This window comes from Antechinus flavipes, chromosome 2 (assembly GCF_016432865.1).
Source record: "Antechinus flavipes isolate AdamAnt ecotype Samford, QLD, Australia chromosome 2, AdamAnt_v2, whole genome shotgun sequence".
NCBI lineage: Eukaryota > Metazoa > Chordata > Mammalia > Dasyuromorphia > Dasyuridae > Antechinus > Antechinus flavipes.
In genome coordinates, this window is record NC_067399.1 from 676,683,444 (window position 1) to 676,705,462 (window position 22,019).

Consider the following 22,019-nt stretch of genomic DNA (forward strand, 5'->3'; position numbering starts at 1 on the left):
TGGAAGAAACAGATGAAAAGTTTCATGTGTGAAAAAAATAGGAAAACAACTTTGGCTTAATAAAAAAAAACTACTAAAAATCCATGTGTAGAAAACACATGTTAGATCACTGGATCTGAGCAGTTTGGGGCTGAAAACGAACAGTGACATAAACATAAAGACTTAAATTCCCTTGTAAAGAATGAAAAAAGATTCCTTGTTTGTATGTAGACAGTCTGGTGGTTTAAAGAGGACAGAGGAATCTCTTCTGCTTTTTTATAAGTACAACTGATGAAAAGTCAATATGAAGAAAAGTTTTCAAGGTAGAGGAAATTTTGCAAGGCATTGTGGATCTTCAGTGGATCCCCATTTGCTTATGCTTGTAATAGGACTTAAGAGGGTAAAATTCACAAAATGAAAAAATACAGATAGTGTTTGGGGAGTGAGAGATAATTAAATACAGATAGTTTATATATATATTATATATCTGTATAAATACAGATAGTTTATAACAGATAGTTATATTTTTATCTATCCTAAATACAGATAAGATATTTTATAGTTTATATATATATAAATTATTATAAATAATAGTTTATATTATTATATATAAAAATACAGATATTTTTACTTTATGATGGGTGAGTGAGTATGAAGAGGCTTTGATTTAAGCTGTTGAAAAGTGGTTGAATGTGTGATGAGGTTAAAGAACTCAACAGAAGTTTTAAAATCAGCATTAATAGAGCTAATTAGAGCTACTTGAAAACATTCAATTCAAAAAAGATTTTGTTACTGATTTCTTTCATGTGAGAATAGCTGAGAGGTTATTCTTTATTTTTCTTTATTATTAAAATGATTATATTTACCATGTAAAAGTCATCAGTGTGACTGATTCATTTATTGTACCAGTGGGTGCCTGAAAGCTAATGGGGTGAAGAAGGGGGTGTGATGTGGTTGGACCTATCTGTAGGAAGGCCAGGTTGACATCTGACTGGAACAGACAGGAGTGCAAAGAGCCTCCCTAGCAGGTCCCCAGAGGTGTCCAGCCCCCAGAGGGGTGGGGTCCCCTGCCCAGCTGCTCCCTAGCAGGGAGGCAAGGCACAGCACAGGGCCCCGGCGGCTCTCATGCACTGCTTAGGGATGTCCCGAAGGGAGCGTGCGCAGCGGCAGTGCCGGGTCCCCCTCCTAATCCCTTAGGAGGACACTTAGGAAATGCTTGTGGGGGCTGCTTTGTGTCTCTGAGGCTGCAGGGCCAACTTGTGCAGTGCTGAGGAGCAGAATGGGATTGAACCAGAGCCAGGAGGCGCTTCCTGGAGTTCAGAAGAAGCTAGTGGATGGAAAATAAAAGGCTCTGCTGATGTATACAGGATCACTCTGAGGTGACCCAGTGGGGGAAAGCAGCACCAGCAGCAGCAGAAGCAGAAGGAGGAGAAGGAGGAGAAAGGGGAAAGAGGAGGAGGAGGAGGAGAATAGGAAGAGCAGGAGAAGGACAAGGGGAAGTAGGAGAAACAGAAGCAGCAGAAACAGAGAAGGTGAAGGAGAAGAAGCAGAAGCAGTGGAAGCAGAAGAAGAAAGAGAAGAAGGAGGAGAAAAAAAAGAAAGAAGTAGAAGAAGGAGGAGAAGTAGAAGAAGGAGGAGAAGAAGAAGAAAAGGGAGGAGAAGGAGAAGGGAGAAGAAAAGAAGAAGAAGGAGGAGGAGGAGGAGGAGGAAGAGGAGGAAAGATAAATAGTGATCAGTAATATTTAAAAAAGGATGTTTGGGGGGATAGTCTTTGAAGATTGATACCATCCAGGAAAGGCCATATTCTTCCCTTAAAAATGTGTTTTGTGGCACACAGATGATTTTAACAATGTGTTGTTTCTTAGCTTTGTGTTTTAGGTGGGGGACAACTAAGTATAATTTATAATTAGGTAGGATCATAGACTTAGAATTAAAACCAACCACTCAGAAATCATATAGTCCAGTCCCTTCATGTTACAGAATAAGCTGAAACCCAGAGGGGATAAGTGATTTGTCCAAAACGATCCAGTCAGGATCAGACCAAGAATCCGAACCTAAGGCCCTGCAGTCCTGCTCTGCTGTATGATTTTATACCACTTAAAACATCTGACCAAAGACGGAATGAGACTGACACTCTGATGGAAATCGAATCGACAATCCTTCCTAATTTGGGGATCAGGACAAGGTTGGGTAGTCTATTGACTTCTATATCATTTAAGATAACTTCATTTAATAATAGAACGATTTCTCCTGGTTGTCTAGTTAATAGTCAAGTCCGGAGCTCTCTTTGATATACCACCCCGGCTCTCCTGCCAAGCCTTTAATAAAGAAGTGTTGGTGGAGTGAAAAATTGGATGGAGATTCTAATACAGCTGACATTTAATTCAACATTCGTGATAATTCAACAATAAATAATCCTTAATCAGTCCAATAGCTATTAAGTACCTGCCTATCTGCCAGATACTGTCCTAGGTGCTGGGCAGACAAGGACACAAACAAACCAGTTCCTGCCTTCAAGGAGTTTCTACTCTATCGGGGTGGGGGATGGGGGAAACGTATATATAAAGAAGCACCCCCTCCGGGGCTTTCCGAGTATCAGTCCCCTTTCCAGTTTTAGTAGCTCGGACAGCTCAAGACTCCACAAATGCTTTGGGGTCTCCCTGGAAGTGCTCAGACATAGCAACAGCCGGGGGAGCCGAAGCTCTCTAAAACCCCTTGAAGGACGAATTCTCCTCGGATCCTGCCACCGTGGGGACCCCACCCGAGGACAAGCAGCTTCCTTCTGTTGCCCGGGTGGGGCCAGCTAAGTCGGGAGCTGGAGATACCCCTCCCTCTGACAGGGAGAAACAGCCGTTCCATTCTAAGATGGTCTCAGATTCCAGCCCGAGCTGAAACTCAGCTTGTAGATGAGCCAACTTGGGGCCCCACCCACAAACCTCCTTCAGCTGGTAACCAAAGCTCCTCTTATAAAAGAGCCAAACTAAAAGCCTCTCTCTGCAGAGGTTCCAAACATGCCAGCTGTGCCATGCTATGCCAAGGAGCCTCTGCCCCCTGGAATGATATTCTCCTCCAGTGCCACCCTCTCTTTACCCTCACTCTTTCCCCAACGAGACTTTATGTCTCTGTCAGGATTTCTAACCTTACTTCCCAATCCCCATAATAAACCTCTTTTATCAATCTAGGTCTGTAAATTCCTTTACAGAGAACCTCTGCGCTGCCAGAAGGGGGTTCCCCAAAACTCCCCGACTCCCAAGGGGTGCAGGGGAGCCAAAGCTCTCCATTCGGAACCTGCCACTAGACCTCGTCATTTAACTCCCTGATCACCAGAAACCCTAATCTCCTTTTGGTTCCCTAAGTTATCTATTGGGTCCCTACTAAAGGGAGCCCCCAAACCTAAGCCTCACATTTTTGGTCCCCTGACCGGGAGCCCCCAGAACTAGACTCCTCCTCTTGAGCCTCACGGGGAGGCCACAGCCGGCCTGTGCTGGGATCTGTCAGCCCTGCTTCCACTTGTGTCTTTGTCTCTCCGGCCTCGGGGGATAACCCACCAAAGGACTGGCCAAGGGGGTGACTCCCGTTCATCACCTCCGCCCAGAGCTTCCCTCCCTCACACGTCTGAGCCGAGACCCTGGGGTGGATTCTCCGGCTCCCGCCACGTTTCCAGAAAACCAGCGACATTTAATTGACAAAGCCTTGGAGCTTCAGGCTCCTTCCCAACCAGGGGTCAGGAACTCCCATGAGCCGTGCCCTTAGGGGAGGTCGGAGCCTGGCTGTGAGTGCGGGTGGAGTGATGGCTTATGGGAGGTCCGAGGAAGCGGGAGGGCAGCTTCGGCTCACCCTGGTGAGACAAGCTGCTCCTTCTCTGCCCCGGCCGGGGGGAGCTGCCCAGGGAGGAGTCCGCAGCCTAGGGAGTTTGCAGAGGAGGCCGGGACCTGGGCCAGCTCCCCACTAACCCACCCCGCTTCCTCACATGCCCCAAACCCTTGGGCTGACTGGGTGCGGAACCAAGGCCTCTGATTTCTTGTGGGGACTCCCTAGGGCCTGAGCGCTTTATAGAGGTAGAAAGGGGGTACAAGGGGGAGAGCGCTGGAGTTGGGAGAATCTGAAAACAATTGCTTGGTGATGCTGGCCGAGTCCCTTCACTTAGATTTGCCTCAGTTTCCTCAACTGTAAAATGGGGTAACGAGAGCACCCATCCTTCCCCCTCCCCGGGGTCTGGCGTGGAGCAGACACTATACAGTGATTCCCTTTCCTTCTCCTGCCCGCCCCCCCCAGCAGTAACCTTCCTGGACCTCCCCTCTGCTCCCTCCTGCCCCCAGCAGTGCCCGCCGCTTTCGCACACTCACCTTCGGCATGTCGCCGTGGGGGGGCTTTCGGAGCAGGCCCTGGCTGAGGTTCGTGGCCCGGGTACGATTTGGCTCCGTGACGCCGGCCGGCCGGGCGGGACTCACACACCTGGAACGCAGGGAGCGGCAGGGGGGTCAGAAGCTCCCGAAGGCAAGACCCCCAGCGGTCCCCTCGGCCTCCGTTGGAAGGCTTTCCCTCCCCCTTTCTGCGTGCAATGTGGTAAACACTCAAAGTAAAAATTATCTCACGCTCTTCCAAGATTAAAAATAAATATTGATTTTTGGGAAGCCACTAGTCTGTTAAATTAGTTCTTGCAAACACAGCTTCATCACTCCCGAGGGGCCGGGCTAATGAAGCCGCTGCCTGAGCGGCGACGACCCCGGATCCCGAGGCCTTCTCTCCCTCTGCCGGGTTTGGGTCAAAGGCCATTTGTGGGCATGGAAAGGAGCGATCGTGACCTAAGCCACGAATGCACATGCAGACAGACAGACGGCCACGTGTCCCTAGGTATAAGTCTCTGTGGACGTGTATGCACATCAATATATACAGAGGAGTGGGGGTGGGTGTGTATTTATATGGACACACACACACTTACACCCAGCTACATGTACACACACACACACGGGCCGGTATAGTTCACATTATGAACTCCTGCTAATTTAAGGGGCTGAAGGGTTTGAACGAGAGGTGAGGCGCTTCTTTCAGGAAGTCGCTGCAGGGGACAAGGAGAGGCACTAATGACGTGGCCGGGAGCCAAGAGAAGCCTTCAGCAAAGCTGTGGCTGAGGAAGAGCAGACAGAACCCCCCACCCCCCGCAGCTTCCCGGAAGGGGAACCGCTTTCTACCGGGAGGGGAAGCTTTTCTGGGAGTGCCGGGCTCAGGACCCCAGCACTGGCAGGGCCCGGAGGCCGAGCAGCCGGATTCGTGCCTGACCCTCCGGGGCCGGAGCCTTTCCCCACCTGACCAGGAGTGGCCGCCCAGGCCCTGAAGGTCTCCAGGGCCGCCCTCGGAGACAGGTTCATGTCAGAGACTTTCCGCCTTTCCTAGAACTACATTTTTCTTTGTCCTTCCCACAATAATTGCTCCTAGACTTGCCACTGGGCACCAAGCAGGGTGAGATCAATCTTTCTCACGACAGCCTTTAAAAATTTTGGGCCGGCTTTTGCCCCCTCCCCCAGAGCCTTCTCTTCTCCAGATCAGGGACCCCCAGACCCTCCTTTGTTAATGGCAACCATAGAGTTTGGGCAGCTGTGGCCCAGCCAACATCCCTGTATGACAAAAGCGGGAAGAATTAGGGGCAAAGGGAAATATAGGACTATGGTAGAAAAACAATTGTTCCCAAATGGGAGAGGTGGTGAGGGCTTTGGGGGAAGGGTCCTGATTCAGGTGAAGCTTGGGGCAGGGGTTTGGAGGTCCCTTCGGGCTGGAGATTCTGCTAGAAGCTCCCCCTGCATAGCACGATCTCTGCTCCCTACATGCTCCGGGTCACCCCCTTCTGGGCTCCCTAACGCCCCTTCCCACCAAGGGCTCCCACACCCCCGGGCGCCCCGGCCGGACCCTCCTGGCACCTGCTACGAGACTCAGGGTACCTTAGTTTTTCAATCGTCGTCTTTGTCTTTTTGTTAGTAAACAGCAGTCGGATGAGGGCTTTCCTCTTGAGATAGGTGACGAAGCCGGCGGCCAGGAGGCAGAAAACGGTCACCAGGACGCCCAGGGCCAGACCCCGCTTATCTGAAACAGGAGGCCATTAAAATGAAATACGCCACGTGTCCAAAATGTGACATTTACGGCGGAGCCACTTTCAAGGAACCTGCAGAAACGCAGTTAGTAAATCACAGCCCGGAAGCCTAATGATTTCGTCTTGGAGTCATGCTTAACTCCAGCCCATTCGCTCATCACTCACGGCTGACACCTCTGGAAAAAAGCACCAAGTCAGGGCCGGCCTTGTGGGAACGGTCCCCGAGCCGGCCCGGACGCCAGAGCCGAGGGACATCGTGGGACCCACGGCCTCGGCCACAGCGGGACAAGGAGGCTGAAGCGGCCAGATGAGCTCCCCCAGCCCAGCCCATCTCGGGAGCCTGGGCCTCCCACGTGGCGCCTCCGCTCCCACCCCCTCCTCCACTACTCCGAGCTCAAGGGCTCATCTCCCCGAGTTCTTTATTTACTTCTCGGAGGGCCTCTCTTCCTGGACAGTGACAAGTTATGGACGCTCCCCCTTCCCCAGTGTCCACCTCCAGATCTGCCCAAGGAAGCTCTCCGGGATGGCTTCTTTCACCCTGTTATTTTAGGAACCCCGAGATGCGATTATCGCCGGCAACAGCGGCTCCGGGGGGAGCGGCTTGCTCCAGTTTCCCTTCAGAAAGAAGGCATCTGGCTGGCGTGATTAGCGGCCTTGTATATCTGTTATCGGAGACACTTCTCCATGTTCTTCCTGCCTCCCGAACATTTGGTGCTTATTAGGACGTGCCAGAAACAACGTTCGCAGCCTGAAACCCGCGGCCGCTCGGGCCGGTGAGAGCCGCCAGCTCGGGGAGCCGGGGCAGCCAGCGCCAGGGCCAAGGAGGCCGAAAAGAGGCTGTTCTGGGTCACATGGAGGAGAGGGAGAGAAGCCCGAGGGGAAGCGTCGTCTGGGAGGCGGCCAAGGGCCACAGGGCTCGGCGAGTCAGAAAGCTCCATGGAAACGTTGGCTCCCATTCCCTGCTGGCCCCAAAGCCCAGGAGGGCGGCCACGAGAGAGGCGAAAGCCCAGGGGGTTTCTGAGTCCGGGATCTGGGGAAGGGAGCACGTTGGAGTGATGGAGAGACCTTACGTGGGGCTCGGCTAAGATGGAGTGGAGAAGGTGGATGGGCTGAGACAGCTGGGGCTGGCAGGGTCGTTGCCGTGGACACTGAGGTCCCTGAGGAGGATTGTGGGCCACGTCTGAAAAGGGAGGCTGAGCTTACAGGGAGAAGGGGAAGGGAAGGGTGAGGTGACCCAGGGGCCTTGACTTCCAAGGAGGGAAGGTTGTGGAGCGATGAGGACAAAGGAGAGACCCCGAAGAACAAGGAGCCTCTGCGGATAGTGTGGGTGGCCAGCCCCTCGTTGGTGAGGTAGGACTGTGGGTCCTTTGGAGACTGATTGGCTCTTGAGGGAACTTTGACCTTCTGTATTTTGGGTGCTTCCGAGCTCCTGACATTCTGTGCTCCAACATCTCTCCAGGCTCTGATGTTCTGTGTTCTAGGATCCTTCCAAGTTCTGACATTCCATGTTCTAGGGTGCTTCTGAGTTCCCGACATTCTGTGCTCCAACATCTCTCCAGGCTCTAATGTTCTGTGTTCTAGGATCCTTCCAAGTTCCGACATTCCATGTTCTAGGGTCCTTTCATGCTCCAGACATTCTGTGCTCCAACATCTCTCCAGGCTCTGATGTTCTGTGTTCTAGGATCCTTCCAAGTTCTGACATTCCATGTTCTAGGGTGCTTCTGAGCTCCCAACATTCTGTGCTCCAACATCTCTCCAGGCTCTGATGTTCTGTGTTCTAGGATCCTTCCAAGTTCCGACATTCCACGTTCTAGGGTCCTTTGGAGCTCTCAACATTCTGTGCTCTAAGATCTCTCTAGGCTCTAATGTTCTGTGTTCTAGGGTCCTTCCGAGCTCCGACATTCGAGTTCTGACATCCCTCCCCACTCCACCATGGCTAACTCTCTAAACCAGCTCTAATCCCACCACTAACTGTTAAATCTGTAGGCCTTGTAATTAAGAGGATGTCCCTGGCTGCTTCTGCCCCCCGCAGCCGCTCCCCGGCCAATGCACGAGTGCTGACCTGCTTGGCGTACGGGCCCGCTGTCCACGCTCCCCCCGAAGCCCGGCCTGTCACAGAACGGGGGAGCCCAGTCGGCCTCACAGTGGCAGTTCTTGTTGCTGTTGCAAACCTGGCAGAGAGAGAGAGATAAAGAGAGGGGGGTAAATGCTGGTAAATGGGGGTCGAGCATCTCAGGCTTTGCAGGATGACCTCCGACGATGGGGAGTTCACTCCCTTCTGAGCCCTTTGGGATAACTCTGGTTGTGAAAAGCACATAAATACATCAAGGCGCTTCTTGGAACATCCCCAAAGTCCCCGGTTCTATTCCGGGGGCAAACAACAGGAATCCTGGTCAAGATATTTAACGCCTCTGGCCTCAGTTTACATTCCTGTAAAAGGAGAGCCCCGGACTCTAAGGTACCTTCTAGCTCTAGATCTGGATTCTCTAAGTCCTACACATATATACACCACCTGTATACGCGGACTTTGTGAGGCCGTTTCCCCTACATTTAAATGCTTGAGCCTCTCTATTTATTTATTTATTTTCGCTGAGGCAATTGGGGTTAAGTGACTTGCCCGGGTCATACAGCCAGGAAGTGTTAAGTGTCGGAGGCCGGATTTGAACTCAGATCCTCCTGACTTCAGGGTTGGCGCTCTAACCACTGCGCCACCTCGCTGCCCTTCTCCTTTTATTATGAGGGGAAAATTCTGACATGACTAGAAGCACGAAAAGTCCAGCCATAGTGTCCAGCTCAAACACCCGCAAGAGCGGTTTAACCCATGGAGACCACGCATAGAACTGAACCCAATGCTTGGCACACAGTAGGTGCTTCTTAAATGCTGATTGGCTGACGTGGACGGCAGCTGGCTCATGTTGTTGCCAATGTTAGATACTGTTTGTTGACAGGGATTATTGATTCTTCCACGGAACTCAGATATGATTGTTCAACATCAATAATTCAACGAGCATTTATTAAGTAATAGAAGCTAATATTTACCCAGCGCCTTAAGGTTTACCAAGTGCTTTACAAATATTCTATCATTTGATCCTCCCGATAATATTATATCACTTGATCCTCACCATCGGTTTTATTCTTGTCACCCCCATTTTCCAAATGAGAAAACTGAGGCACTGAGGTAGGCTGTGGGGATTTAAGAGCAGAAATGAAACGGATAGAATACTAGACTTGGGATTGGGAAGACCTAACTATCTGAGTCCCTTTCTACCTCTGTGATCCTGACTCAGTCACTTCATTTTTCGGAGTCTCAGTTTATTCATCTGTAAAATAAAGACCTCTAAGATAACTCTATGATTTATGCTAAGAAGCTTACAATCTATGGATGGAGTTTGGGGAAGAGTTGCGCGAGAGGCAGCTCGGGAAGCTGATTGTTAAATTTTCACGGAGAATATTTACACCTTGGAAATTTGTAAACGCTCCAAGCCATAGCTGGATTTGTAGTGTTGTCAGTTTTTTACATTTAGGAAAATAATCGTGAAAATGTCAATAATGAAGATTAAATGTGAAAGGACGTTGTGCTTTGTTTGTTCTGAAGAAGGAAGTTCTGAATACACAAAGGGAAACAATTTTGATGAGGAGGAAAAGAGAGGAAAAAAGCCTCTAGAGAGACTGATGTGGATGCACAGAGAGCTCACTGACCAACGAAGATGAGGAAAAAGAAGACGGAGAGGAAATCCGCTGGCAGAGGCTTGGGGTGGCGGGGGTACACAGGGCATTTTGTGCTTCTTGTCCAGAGAAGGGTAAAGAGGGTAGGGAAGGCACTAAGTTTGTGACATCTGAGAACTCAGAAAAGTGGGTGTGGCTCAACAAGAGAAGACAAGACAGGATAGTTGAAGGATCTCAAGATCTGTCACTTGTGATGGCAAATAGGCCTGGGCTGGATCCTGGGAGGTCATTAAGCCCATTTTACAGATGAAGAAACCGAGGACCAAAGAGTTTAAGTGACATATATAAGGTCACACAGTCTTTGATTCCAAATCCCATTCTTACCCCGTGCCTCACTTGATCTGTTTGGCCCCAGAGGGCAAAACCAGGAACACGGAGGAAGTTGAAAAAGGCAGATTTAGGTTCTGTGTCAGAACTGACCCAACAATGAGAGCTGGCCCTAAGGGAGATGGGCTGCCTTGAAGTGCCAGGGAGTTCCCTTCTACTAGACGCTGACTGCCTGGGGATCACGCAGAGGGGGATTCTGGGTGAGACCGTGAGCTCACTCCCAGCTCTGAGATTATATGATTGACATAATGGGACTCAAGATACTGGGAGTCTGGTCCCTGTTTTGCCAGCTGTGTCACCTCAGCTGAGTCACTTTATCTGGGACTCAGTCTCCTAATATGTAAAATGAATTATGATCTCTAGGAGCCCCTACAGCTCCAAAAGAGTCTATGATTTTCGAAAATCCTTCTATTTTTGTAAAACCCATGACTTATAAGCTGCGATATTGCAAATTATTGCAACTGCTTTACAATGAATGGGCACATATTACATAGGATCTATTGGCAAAGGTCTCCATGGCTCCGAACAGTATTCCGGGCACGATTTCCGTAGCACACGCTTCTGGGAAATCAGGGAGCACCGGCATGGCAAATCAAGAGTCACGTGACCTAGCTGGAGACCCTTCTGCTCATCATAAACAACGAATCGTGTTTTCAACAATTAAGGTCATTTTTCCCTCTTAAAGCTCTGCAGTAACTAACTCGTGCTCAGATCCATCGAATGTCCCACAAAACAGGGTTGCCGGGGGCTGCTTCCGAAAAGACGAGGAAGCTGTTGGGGATATTTCAGTTCTGACGCGTTGTGACAGCTCCTGCCTGAAAGGAACGGCTCTGTTTGAAATGTTAATGGGAAACTCTCCACGAAGGGCGCTTCCTCTTAAAATCGTTCTGAAGATGACAAAAATCCTCTTCTCTGTCACCGAAAGCTCATTTAAAAGATAATTACTTCTCAATCAGATTTTTCTTTGTGAAATAAAAATCACATTTTATTTCTGATATAATAGGAAGGTCATAGAAAATTAATATCTTTGGGGGGAATATGGAAAAGATCCTAACTGGCTTATTCTTCTAGAACCGAAGCTTTAACAAACTGACGACTCGTCATTCCTTCCACTGGCTGGGAACTGAGGAGGGGAAGAGTCTGAGGTACTTACCCCGCGCCCGTGGCACTTGGTGGCGCATTCGTGGACGCCGAACACGCTGACATTCTGGCATCGGCGATTGAGGCAGAGCTGGAGAGAAGAAAGAAGGGGTGTGAGGCGTCTGAGGAGACTCGGATCTTGGTGTCCAAGCTCATGGCCTGAGGCACCAGGCACAGAGAAGGCCACAGAGGCAGAGAAGGCCACGAAGGCAGAGAAGGCCATGGAGGCAGAGAAGGCTCAGCCACCTCCATGTTTCTTCTCCACTCTCCCAATCAGCCCGAGATCTGTTTCAGTTGGAAGGGCCTCCAGGTAGCCAGCTGGAACCTGACCAAGAACCTTTCTGACAAGAGGCCACCCTCCTCCGCCCCTCCTGAAGGAGCCCCTGCCACAGGGGAGGGCTCCTCATGGGGAAGGCCCCTTTCCAATTACGCTCCTTGCTCCTGATCCTGCCTCTGTAACTGGGCGGGACGAGGCTCATCCCTCTGCAGGACAGTCCCTCCGCAGCGAGAGGAACAGTGTGGGGCTCAGGCGCTCAAATCTCCTCTCCAAGCTATACCCCCCCAATCCTCTGAATGATCCTCACAGCACAAGGACCCGGTGCTCTTCCTCTGGATATACCAGAGCCAAGTGACTGCACGACTTTGGGAAACTCACGTAATTGCTCCATTTGTAAGAAAAGCAGATCGGACTGGGGGGTCCCCCCTTTAAATCTAGGGCCACAGGACATGGATTCTGAGCCATTCTTTGGAAAGGGAGAGCATCAGAAATCAGGAGCTGTGTCCAATCACCAACCAGAAAGCAGGGGATCCGCAAGCACCACATTCGGGATCGGGAAGAAATGAGACTTCACAATGGGTGGGATCCTGGGCGAGGGACTTTGTCTGCCTCAATCTCTGTCTCTAATAATAGGACTTTTTGTAGGTTTACGTGAGCGCCAGTGGACGCCCCTACATACGAGTAATAGGGGTAACGTGCTCTGCAAACCTCAGCCCCCAGATGGATGTTAATGATGACAGTGATGATGATGATGACGGTGATGATGATGAATAAGCTGTTGCTTATTATTACTCCTTTTTCCAAGGGGAACAGGGTGGACACTCTGCCTCAGCCAGGGCCCAGCTGAGCCCAAAGCCGTTCTCCGCACAAATCATTTCTTGATTTGCTGATCAAATTCTTGCTAAAACATACTCCAGAGGTTTCCAAGGTTACCTCCTCCCAAAAGTGGGAACGGACTCCAAGCCCAGGGCCCGGGCCCATGAGGAGACAGGACAAGGGAGGCCGATCCAAGAAACGAAAGGCTAACAAGCTTCTCAGGGTTCGGCCCTAAACACATCTTTCACTGAATGGATGTTTCATTTGGGGAGTCCTGGTCCCAAAGCTCAGCCAAAGCTCAGGTGCGTGTAGCGGCCTTCGGCTCGTGCTTCCTTCAGGTCTGCTTAGGGTCCCTCCTCGTCAACCACCTTAGAGCTTTTGAGGTCCCCACGCTTTTTCCTCCCACCCAGGGGTGTGTGTGAGTGTGTGAGTGTGATTGTATGTGAGTGTGAGTGTGTGCGTGTGACTGTGTGTATGTGAGTGTGTGTGAGTGTGTGTGTGTGATTGTATGTGAGTGTGTGTGAGTGTGTGTGTGTGACTGTGTCTGTGTGTATGTGAGTGTGTGTGAGTGTGTGTGTGACTATATGTATGTGAGTGTGATTCTGAGTGTGTGTGTGTGTGTGACTGTGTGTCTGTGTGTATGTGAGTGTGTGTGAGTGTGTGTGTGTGACTATGTGTATGTGAGTGTGATTCTGAGTGTGAGTGTGTGTGTGTGACTGTGTGTATGTGAGTATGAGTGTGAGGGTGATTCTAAGTGTGAGACTGTGAGTTGTACACCCCGACCTCGAGGAATCTGCACAGGAAGCTCATTGGTGATCGCTGCCACGACAAGCCAATAATGAGTAAAAACCCAAACAACCCGTTCTTTTTTCCTGCCTTCCCAAATCTGCGGCAGTCACAGCGAGACCTATTCTGCCAAAGACTCTGTTTCTGAGCGGGGGAGAGGGGAGACGGGCATCCTGAGGTGAAGGCCGTGGGCACCGTGTGTCCCGATTACAGCCCGAATTAACGTGTCTGTTTCAGGGGACAAGGCTTGGCTCTGGCAGCGGGCACAGCTGGCACTGACTGGCAGAAGCTACAATGTAAATGCTTCACCCTCCTCCAAAGTAGGCCATACCGGCTCCTCAGGGGAAGGATTAGTCTGTGTGGAGCAGAGAGATACTCGTGGGCATCGTGTGCTCCTAGGAGTCGGGGGAGGCTGGTCCTTTCCCTCCTGGCAGCGTGAGGGAAGGATTTGACAGCCATTCTGCCGGCAAAAAGCCAGGACTTCCCAGGCATGGGGATGTTCACGGCTCCCAACTGTCTTGATGAAAAAACATTTAAAAAAAAAGCCTCTGGACTTTTCTGGGACTTTTCATGAGCTTACTGTCATTTGCTCTGGTTTATGTAGAAATGAAGAAAAAGATTAGTTACCGTGAGACATACACATGTACTTCCTGTCTTAGACCGAAAATATCTTCTGAGATTGTTAATTTTTTGTAAAAAAATCCTCTTTTTCCCCAGTCTCATCTTAGATTTTGTTCCTACTGTTGCTCTCCTGCCTTCCCGAAGCCAGCCCTCTCTGTGCATTTCCTTCCCAGTGCCCGCTTCCTTTCTCCATCTGGTCGCAGAGATCGGACCCGGTTTGCCATCAGACTCAGGCACGCAGCCACAGGGCGGCGCAGAGAGGGCTGAGTTTCTGGTCCAGGAGGACCAGGTTCAGTCTCAGCGGCTCCAGCGTGATCTCCGTCAGTCCCCTGTGCCGTTCTCCCCACCTGCAGGAAAGCAGCTTGGGTGGATGCTCTGTGGGGACCTTTGGGGGGACCCGGAGAGGAGCGGCACAGGCGGGCGGGAGGAACTTTCCAATAACGAGCTCACGGACCCACTGGAGCAGCTCCTTGAAGAGGCGACCTCGTCCACGCCCGTATCCGCTCATTAGTGCACTCGTTCCATCTTCCCGGGAGAAGGGAAGCTCACTGACGGCAAGCCCCGTTTTGATTTTTGTCTCTGTATTTTCCAGAACTAGCAGAGGTTGGAACACAGGAGGTGCTCAATAAAAGCTTATCGAATGCGTTGTGGATGAGGGAGTTCATGTTTCTGAGCTTCCATATCAAGAAAATCACAGGATTTTGACAGTGACCTACGGACATAAGGCTGCTTTTTACTGTGAAAAGATTACTAAAGACGGCCACTTATAAGAGTGATATTTTACATGCAGAAAAGGATGGAGGGTCCAGCAGGTATCTGTAAGGCCGAAGAGATGGGCCGAAGCCAGCGGATGTTCATGGTGTTTTGGCCACTGGGCTCCTGTTCAGAGAACTGGACGGTGTCCCCTTCCTGATGGCTTGGTTTAAAAAAGGGCATTTTAAGTAAAAGAATATTTGTGAATCGACTCCACTTGCTGGTGTGTGTGTGAGGGAGGGAGGGTCGTAATTCCAAAATGGATACATTTTCCCGGGCAAAGCAATCTAGTAATTATTCAACATGGCGGCTGTCTGATGGTAAACTACCTATAGATGGCGAACTAGCCACTGGACTTGGTAATTCTGAAGCACTTGCTGGCTTATGATGCTGTGAGGTGAGTAGGACAGGGATTAGTCTACCCACTCTTTGGATGAAGCAACTGAGGTCCAGGTAGACCCCATGACTTCCTTTAGATCACACAGCGAGAGATAAAGGGCCCAAACAAAAAATCTGATTTTAAGCCCGTGTTCTCGCCAGTCCACTCTGCTGCCCCCATCCCGCCCTTCATTATTAACCACATCATGAAATAATCCCCGGAGCTAACTGTGATTCATTTCTCCCAGAGGTGGGTCTTACTTTGCCCTCTTCACATTTGGTGCCCGCCAGCACGAGCCCAGGGTCCGGCAGGTCATCTCCCAGGTACACGTGGGTGCCGCGGCACAGGATCTTGCCTCCTTCCTGCAGGGGGATGTTGGTTTCTATGGAAACAGCATTGGTACCAATGACTGGCCGGCTGGCTCCTCCTTGGCACTGGATTTTCCCACATTTAGCATCTCTGGGAAAGGGGAACAGAAGCACAAAGAGCCCTCAGAAAGGACAAGCTACTAAAGGGGCCGCGGCCTCCTGGGGGTCGGCGCTCCCTCGGCCCACCTCCCACCTACCTCATTTCACATTTGGCGAAGGAGCTTTTGGAGTTCTTGCCGCAGTTCCCGTAGGGATCCCCGGCAGAGTTGACTCTCTCAAAGCAGATCCCGGGGGCCGGTTTAGCGCCTGAAACCAAAGCAAATCAGCACTTTCATCTCCAGCAAATGTTTTTAATCATTTCCTTTGAGCCGTCCGGGCTTTTAGGGGAAGGCGAGCTGGCTTCTGCCTGTGGAGAAATCTCATCTCCGGTCCGACCCTTCCCTGAATACTAACTGGCCCTGCCGGACCCCGGGGATCCCACTGACTCCCGGCGTCGCTCAGATCCGCCGAGCGAGGGGCAGAGGCTGCGGACCGGGTGTCTGTCGGCTGTCCCTGGGCTCCTGGGTGCTGAGTGAGCTCACCCGCAGGCTCACTTCCTTGAGTCCAATCCACTCAACACGGGGAGAAAAGACCCCAGAAGGGCAACAGGCCCCCGGCTTGGACGTGATGAGAAAAGGAAACGGGGAAGTCTCACAGAACACGTTCAGTTCCCTTAGTTCTCAGGAACTTCAGTCCAGTGGGAGTCCTGGCTAAATTTAGAAGGGAGGGTTGAGCCATAGAGGTTGTAAGGGGGCCTTGCAACCCAGAGCTGACCCACTCGGGCTGATGATCTCTTGGTCGGGCAGCCAGTGAGTACGTCCCTTCTCCAGCCGGGGAGCACGGACGCAGGAGCTAAGGGAGGATCTGATGATTTCAGATCGTATGCTCCCCAAGCTTCACTTTCGAAAGACTTCATGAGAAAAGCAGGAAAAGTCCCCATAATTCTCAGAGAATAAATTTTGCCATGATTCAAACCAGTTGCATCTTTCCCCAGGAATGCTGGGATTACAGCTTCAATTCATTACCAGCATTTCACACTCAGAAGCCTGACTAATAGAATCTCCTTCACTAAAAAGAGAGAGAAGAACATTGCCGGCCAAATGTGGAAGCGCGAAAAGCTGTTGGGGAAACGGCCCCTTTCTTTGCCTAACGTCTCATGTACTAAAATTAGAAAACTGGGAAAGCGGGCCGCCGAGAACTAAACGTGATTTTCAGAAATTTTGGAAAAAACCCTCTTAGAAACTGAGTCTTTGGACGTCCTCTTGTAGGTATCTTCAAGACTGAGCTCGTGGCTGGTCTCCTCCATGGATCCCTCCTGATTCACCAGGGGGTCACGCCCTTCCCCATTACTATTTATGTATATTTACCTAGGGGTCAGTTAGCTGGCCAGCTTTTATTAAGCATAATTTGGTGTAGTCGCTAGAGAGCTGGCTTCTGGGTCAGGAAGTCGCAGGTTTAAGTGCTGCTTCTGTCATACTGACTCTAAGGCCCCCGGGTCACTCTCAAAGACTAAGTCACGTGGAAAGTGCCATCCGTGTCCAGAGAGAACTATGGAGACTCAGTCACAAAATCTCAATCTCAAAACATAGTTTTACTTTTTTTTTTTTTCTTTCTCATGTTTTTTTCACTTTTGATATGATTTTTCACAGCATGACACATATAGAAATATGTTTGGAGGAATTACATGTTTAAAATCTAATGATTGCTTACTGTCTTGAGAACAAGGGAAGGGAAGGAGAGGGAGAAAAATTTAAAACTGAAGGTTTTGCAAAGGTGAATGTTGAAAATTATGTGTATTTGGAAAAATAAAATAGTATAAAAAAATTAAGGACCTGGATTTGAAAACAAAAAAGACTAAATCACAGAGGAGGTGCTCATGTGAATTGTAGGAAGGAGTAACTTCCAACACCAGTGAAATCCCATCCTTCTGTCCTCCTCTCACAAATACACCTGGTATGGAGCTGGATGCTGGGGCTACAAGGACAAAAATGAAATAATCCTTTTTTTTCCTAATAACAGAGACCAAGGGTATGCACTAGTATTTTTGCAAAGATATAGACAAAGGAGATATAAGAAAAGATATAAGCAAAGGAAACAAGAAATGAGCAAGAGGAGGAGCTAGCAGCTAGAGGGCTCAGGACACTAAGGATTGGTAGGAGTGAAAAGGGAGGGTGCTCCAGGCATGAGGGATGGCTTGTGCAAAGGTCCAGAGGTAAAAGATGGAGTGATATGTGAGAAAAAAAGTGAATTTGGCTGGATTGTGGCAGGGCTGCACAAATACTCCTTGGGCAGCTGTTAGGAAATCAGAGACAGAGGCAGACCCCCATGCTCCATGTGGAAGGCAGGGAATGGAGCTGCCTCTTTCTCATACAGTTGTGTGAGAAACCAAGGACAATGCAAGGAGGTTTGGAGAGGACCTGAGGGAAGGCAGCCCCCTCTGAGGGAAAAGGCCTGATAGGGAACAAAACCAGGAAACCCCTTGAATGGTGGGGGCTGTTTTCCTGAAGTTTGCTTACACGTGATGCTGTTATTGTGATTTTGGAGCAGGATCTTTATTTCTAGGAAAATGACTCAAAGAACCGTTGGAAGGCTCTAGGGAAAAAATGGCATTTGTAGGGCTATTTACCAGACCCCGTAGGCTTCCTTCAAGTCAGAGATTTTCCCTTTTTCTGGAACTCTCTCTCCCTCCTCATCTCCTTCTTGGCTCAAATCCCACCTGTCCTGGTCCTCTTTAATCTTAATACCTTCTCTCTGAGACCACCCCCAATTTATCCTGCACATAGCTCGTTTGTTCATAACAATTTGTGCAATCTCAGCCGTTAGACCGTGAGGACATTGAGAGCCGGGACTAATTTTTGCCTTGTTTACATCCCTGATGTTTAGCACAGGGCCTGGCATATAATAGGTGCTTAATAAATGCTGGTTGCCTGCCTGACTGGTTAGTGGAGCCGTGGGGCTGAAGAGACAGCACAAATAGAGCGCAGCTAGCAGAGACCGGGAGATGTTGCAGCTGAGGTGGGGAGGACGTTCCGATGCTGGGAGCTGATGGTGCACGAGGACAGTTGTCGTGCAAAGGGAAAGCCACTTGCCCAAAGTCATGTCGTTAACAAGTCTCGGCTCGGAGTCGGCATTCGAACCCAGACCTTGTGAGTCCCAGCTCCCTACCCGTTCCAGGACAGGCCATCGCCCCTCTGAACTTCGCTGGGCCAACTCCCTGTAACGGCCACTGGTCAGACCGTCAGCTCATCCATTTCCCAGCTCAAGCGGGCACTGGGATAATTCACAAAGTGGATAAACATTTCCTAGCTAATGGTATCGATTCTATCATTGAGCCTAATTCAGGGGGTTAAAAGCCAATTTAGTGTCGCCGTCATTCTCTCCTAAACTCTTTCCCTAAGATTAAAGCGAGTTCGCCCATCAGAAGGTCATTGAACCAACAAAGTGATGTCCTCATTCCAGGAAAAAAAGGCAGAGGAAAAGAAAGAGGAATTCTCTTTTCCTTCCCGACTTCTCCCTGGAGGCGATGACCGGAGCGGGACTCCGGCTCTCTCCTACTTACTGTTCTTTCTGGCTAAGAGGGGAAAATGGCCAAGATGTGATGGAAGGACTGGTGGGTGACCCTGTTCACATGTAATTACCCTCATGCACAGCACGCATGTGAACATAGACAAGTGTGTGTGTGAGCATGTGTGGTATCGTGCCGGAGGGGGAGGTTGTCGGGTTTTTGTTAGGGATGAGAACCCTGATCAGAAATTTCAGCTGGCTTCCAATGAGGGATCAGACCTGCACTGTTCAGAAATCAAATTATAATACACACGATCCTGAGTGTATGCATGTACATGTGTGTGCATGGCACATGTATACATGTATGATCTCATGCATGTATGCACACATATGTTTAATGGCACACGGAGATCTAATCTGTACCAGAAGGTTGAATGTTTAAGACTCTGTGAATTTATTAAAGTTCAGTAAAACTTAAAACTTCACTAAAACTTTTGGGAAACCACATGTGTGTACATGCATGTATAACATGTATATACATATATGTACACATACACAGGTATGTATATAATCTCTCTCCCTCCTTCCCTTACACACACACACACACTTTCTCTCTCTCTCCCTTCCTTTCCCCCTCCCTCTCTTTCTCTCCCAGTTTTCCCCTCTCTTTATATGTTTGTCTCTCTCTCCAATCCTATTTTATTTTCACGTCTGAGACACCAAAATAATTAACACTTACTCAATAAATATTTATCTTATCCACGGAAAGGTCTTGTTATTCCATGGACGCCACATTCAGCTTGTGGCCACCTGCGGACGTCTGCTCTTTTTCTTCTGTGTTTGCTCATGGCCGGGCTTTCGCTATGCTGTTCTTGCATGTCCCTAAGGGGGGCAACCTTGGCTTTCCTTTATAAGGTGACTCTGTTTCCACGGGGCCATTTTCTTGTCAGAGTCTGTGAATTCTAATTCTGATTATTTTTAGATTACGAACAACTCCCCAGTGTTTACCTCCGGGTCGCTTTCCTTACTGTCAGTCTCAGCTGGTGAGCTCCTAAAAATGCCCCGCCTGGAGGGTGCCCAGGAGTAGGAGGATTCTCAGGGCATCGCTGTTCCTGCCCCAGGGTCTGCTCCTGCCCAGCTGTGGCCACTTCTTGGCCACCGGCATGAGGACGTCACCTCCTCCTGCTCCCCTGGATCTCCCCCCACCTCCCTGGCCATTCCTTCTCATTCTCCTCTGCTGGATCCCCACCCTGGGAGCCCATGTTAACTACAGGCATCTCCCCAGGCTCAGTCCTGGGTCCTTTTCTCTTCTCCCTCCCACTGTCTCCCTTGGAGACTCAATGACCGTCTCTGTGCAGATGATTCTAAGGTCTGGAGGTCCAAACCCAACTTCTTCCCTGAGCACCAGCCTCCCAACTGCTTCTGATCTCAGAGACCAGAGGAGGAGGATCTTGGTCTTTCTCCTCTCCTTCAAGCACAGTTTCCTATGATAATCTCCTAAAAACAAAATTTAGACTTTTTTTGTTTTTACTGTAGAAGCAAATTAAGCTTTGGTTTTCTCTTTGTGTTCTCTTTTTTTTTTTTTCTTTGCTGTTTTCTTTCTCTTTTATATTTGTTTCTTTTATTTTTTATTCCTTTCCTTTCCTTTCTTTCTTTCCTTCTTCCCTCCCTTCCTTTCCTTCCCTTTTTCCTTTCTTCCCTCCTTCCTTCCTTCCTTCCCTCCCTTTTCCTTCCATTCTTCCTTCCTTCTCTCCCTTTTCCTTCCATTCTTCCTTCTTTCCTTCCCTCCCTCCCTTCCTTCCATTCTTCCCTCTCTCTCGCCCTTCCTTTCCTTTTCTCCCTCCCACTCCCCTCTCTTCCTCCTTTTAATTTCAGCTTGGCTACAAACTAGTTTCATAACCTTGGGCAGGGTATTTCTTCTATCACATGAGGGGGACTGGCCTAGATGATACCCAAGGTCCCTTCCAGTTCTAAATTTATCTTTCCTTTAGTAGAGAAAGAGTTTTCCCCTTATTTTCTCATGTGTGATGATGGTGGCAAAAAGCCATGTGGAAGTTTTCCAACGAGCTCGAGACTCCTTGAATTGGATAAGTCAGATTGATTACATTTTGCCACGGAAAATGGCAGCCTCCTGCCCCTGTAATCAGTCCTCTGCCCACCTTGTTCACATATGCTTCCTGCCCCTCACCCCTGCTCTAGAGAGAATTACAATGTACTTATGAAAACCCTGTGACTAGATCAGTCCTTTGCTTTTCTTAGAAGGCCCAAAAGGCTGGATTTTTAGCAGGTTCAGTTATGTGATCTCCTTAGCCTAAAAAACCCACACGGGATCATGGAGTGGTTCCCGGCTGAACGGAGGGAAGGAGGAGAGGCAGGGAAGAGGAAAGGAGGGAAAGAGGCTGGTTTTCAATCGGGTTTAATAAAACACAGAAGTTGTGATAGAATCAAATAGACAGAAAAGTGTAGGGCTTGGCAAGAAGGATGCTGGTTTTCGGGAAGCAGGAGGGACTGACGAGTAGCAGGAAGAAATGAGGCACATAAGAGCAGGGGGATGAGGAGGGAAGGGATTTGGAGGAGAAGACGCTATTTGAGCACAAAGCCTGGGATGGAAACCTGAGTCCTCAGGCCCAACGCACTGGTAAATAATCAATCTGGAGGCTTTAGACACATTTTCTCCTTTAATCCTCACAAAACCCTTCCTGGTGCGAGTTCCCATTTTGACAGACAAGGAAGCTGAGGCCCAGAGGTGAAGAAGGCTGCCCAGAGTCCCACAGGTGGCTGGGACTGGAACTCAGGTCCTCCTGCCTCGCAGTTCAGCTCTCCATCTCATAAAGCTACCCAGCCTGGGGTGGAAATGGGCCAGGCCAGCTCCAAAACTAGATTTAAAAGATGAGCCTTAGGCTTAAATGACCCATTTATTTTCAATTGTTCTGTTTATGCAATTAAAAGGGGACTTGGGGAAGGTTTCCAGCATTTCCTCCCTCCAGAACCTTCTCACCATTTTATTGCCCTTAAAAAACCCATTGTGGGTCTGAATTAGTCTTTTTACATCTTTATATGGATTCTGGATGTGCCCCACAAACCCTTGGGGTCTCCCCCATTTGAACAGATGCTCCTGGAAAGCAAGGATTATTTCATTCTTTACATCTGTCCCCTCAGTGTCTAGTGCAGTGCTTAGCATACAGGAGTAACTTAACAAATGCTTGTTGACTGATTGAT

General features: G+C 49.5%; 1 protein-coding gene across 1 annotated transcript in view; it reads right to left on the minus strand.

Moving 5' to 3' along the window:
- The window catches only part of ADAM12 (ADAM metallopeptidase domain 12), a 282,504-nt gene that overhangs the window by 20,209 nt on the left and 240,276 nt on the right, over window positions 1–22,019 (minus strand). Inside the window, exons 15-20 of the mRNA XM_051973876.1 lie at window positions 15,455–15,563; window positions 15,150–15,348; window positions 11,271–11,348; window positions 8,127–8,235; window positions 5,916–6,057; window positions 4,326–4,434 (exon numbers count right to left, since the gene is read on the minus strand). Coding sequence (XP_051829836.1) covers window positions 4,326–4,434; window positions 5,916–6,057; window positions 8,127–8,235; window positions 11,271–11,348; window positions 15,150–15,348; window positions 15,455–15,563 — 746 coding nt within the window. The remainder of the gene's footprint in view (window positions 1–4,325; window positions 4,435–5,915; window positions 6,058–8,126; window positions 8,236–11,270; window positions 11,349–15,149; window positions 15,349–15,454; window positions 15,564–22,019) is intronic.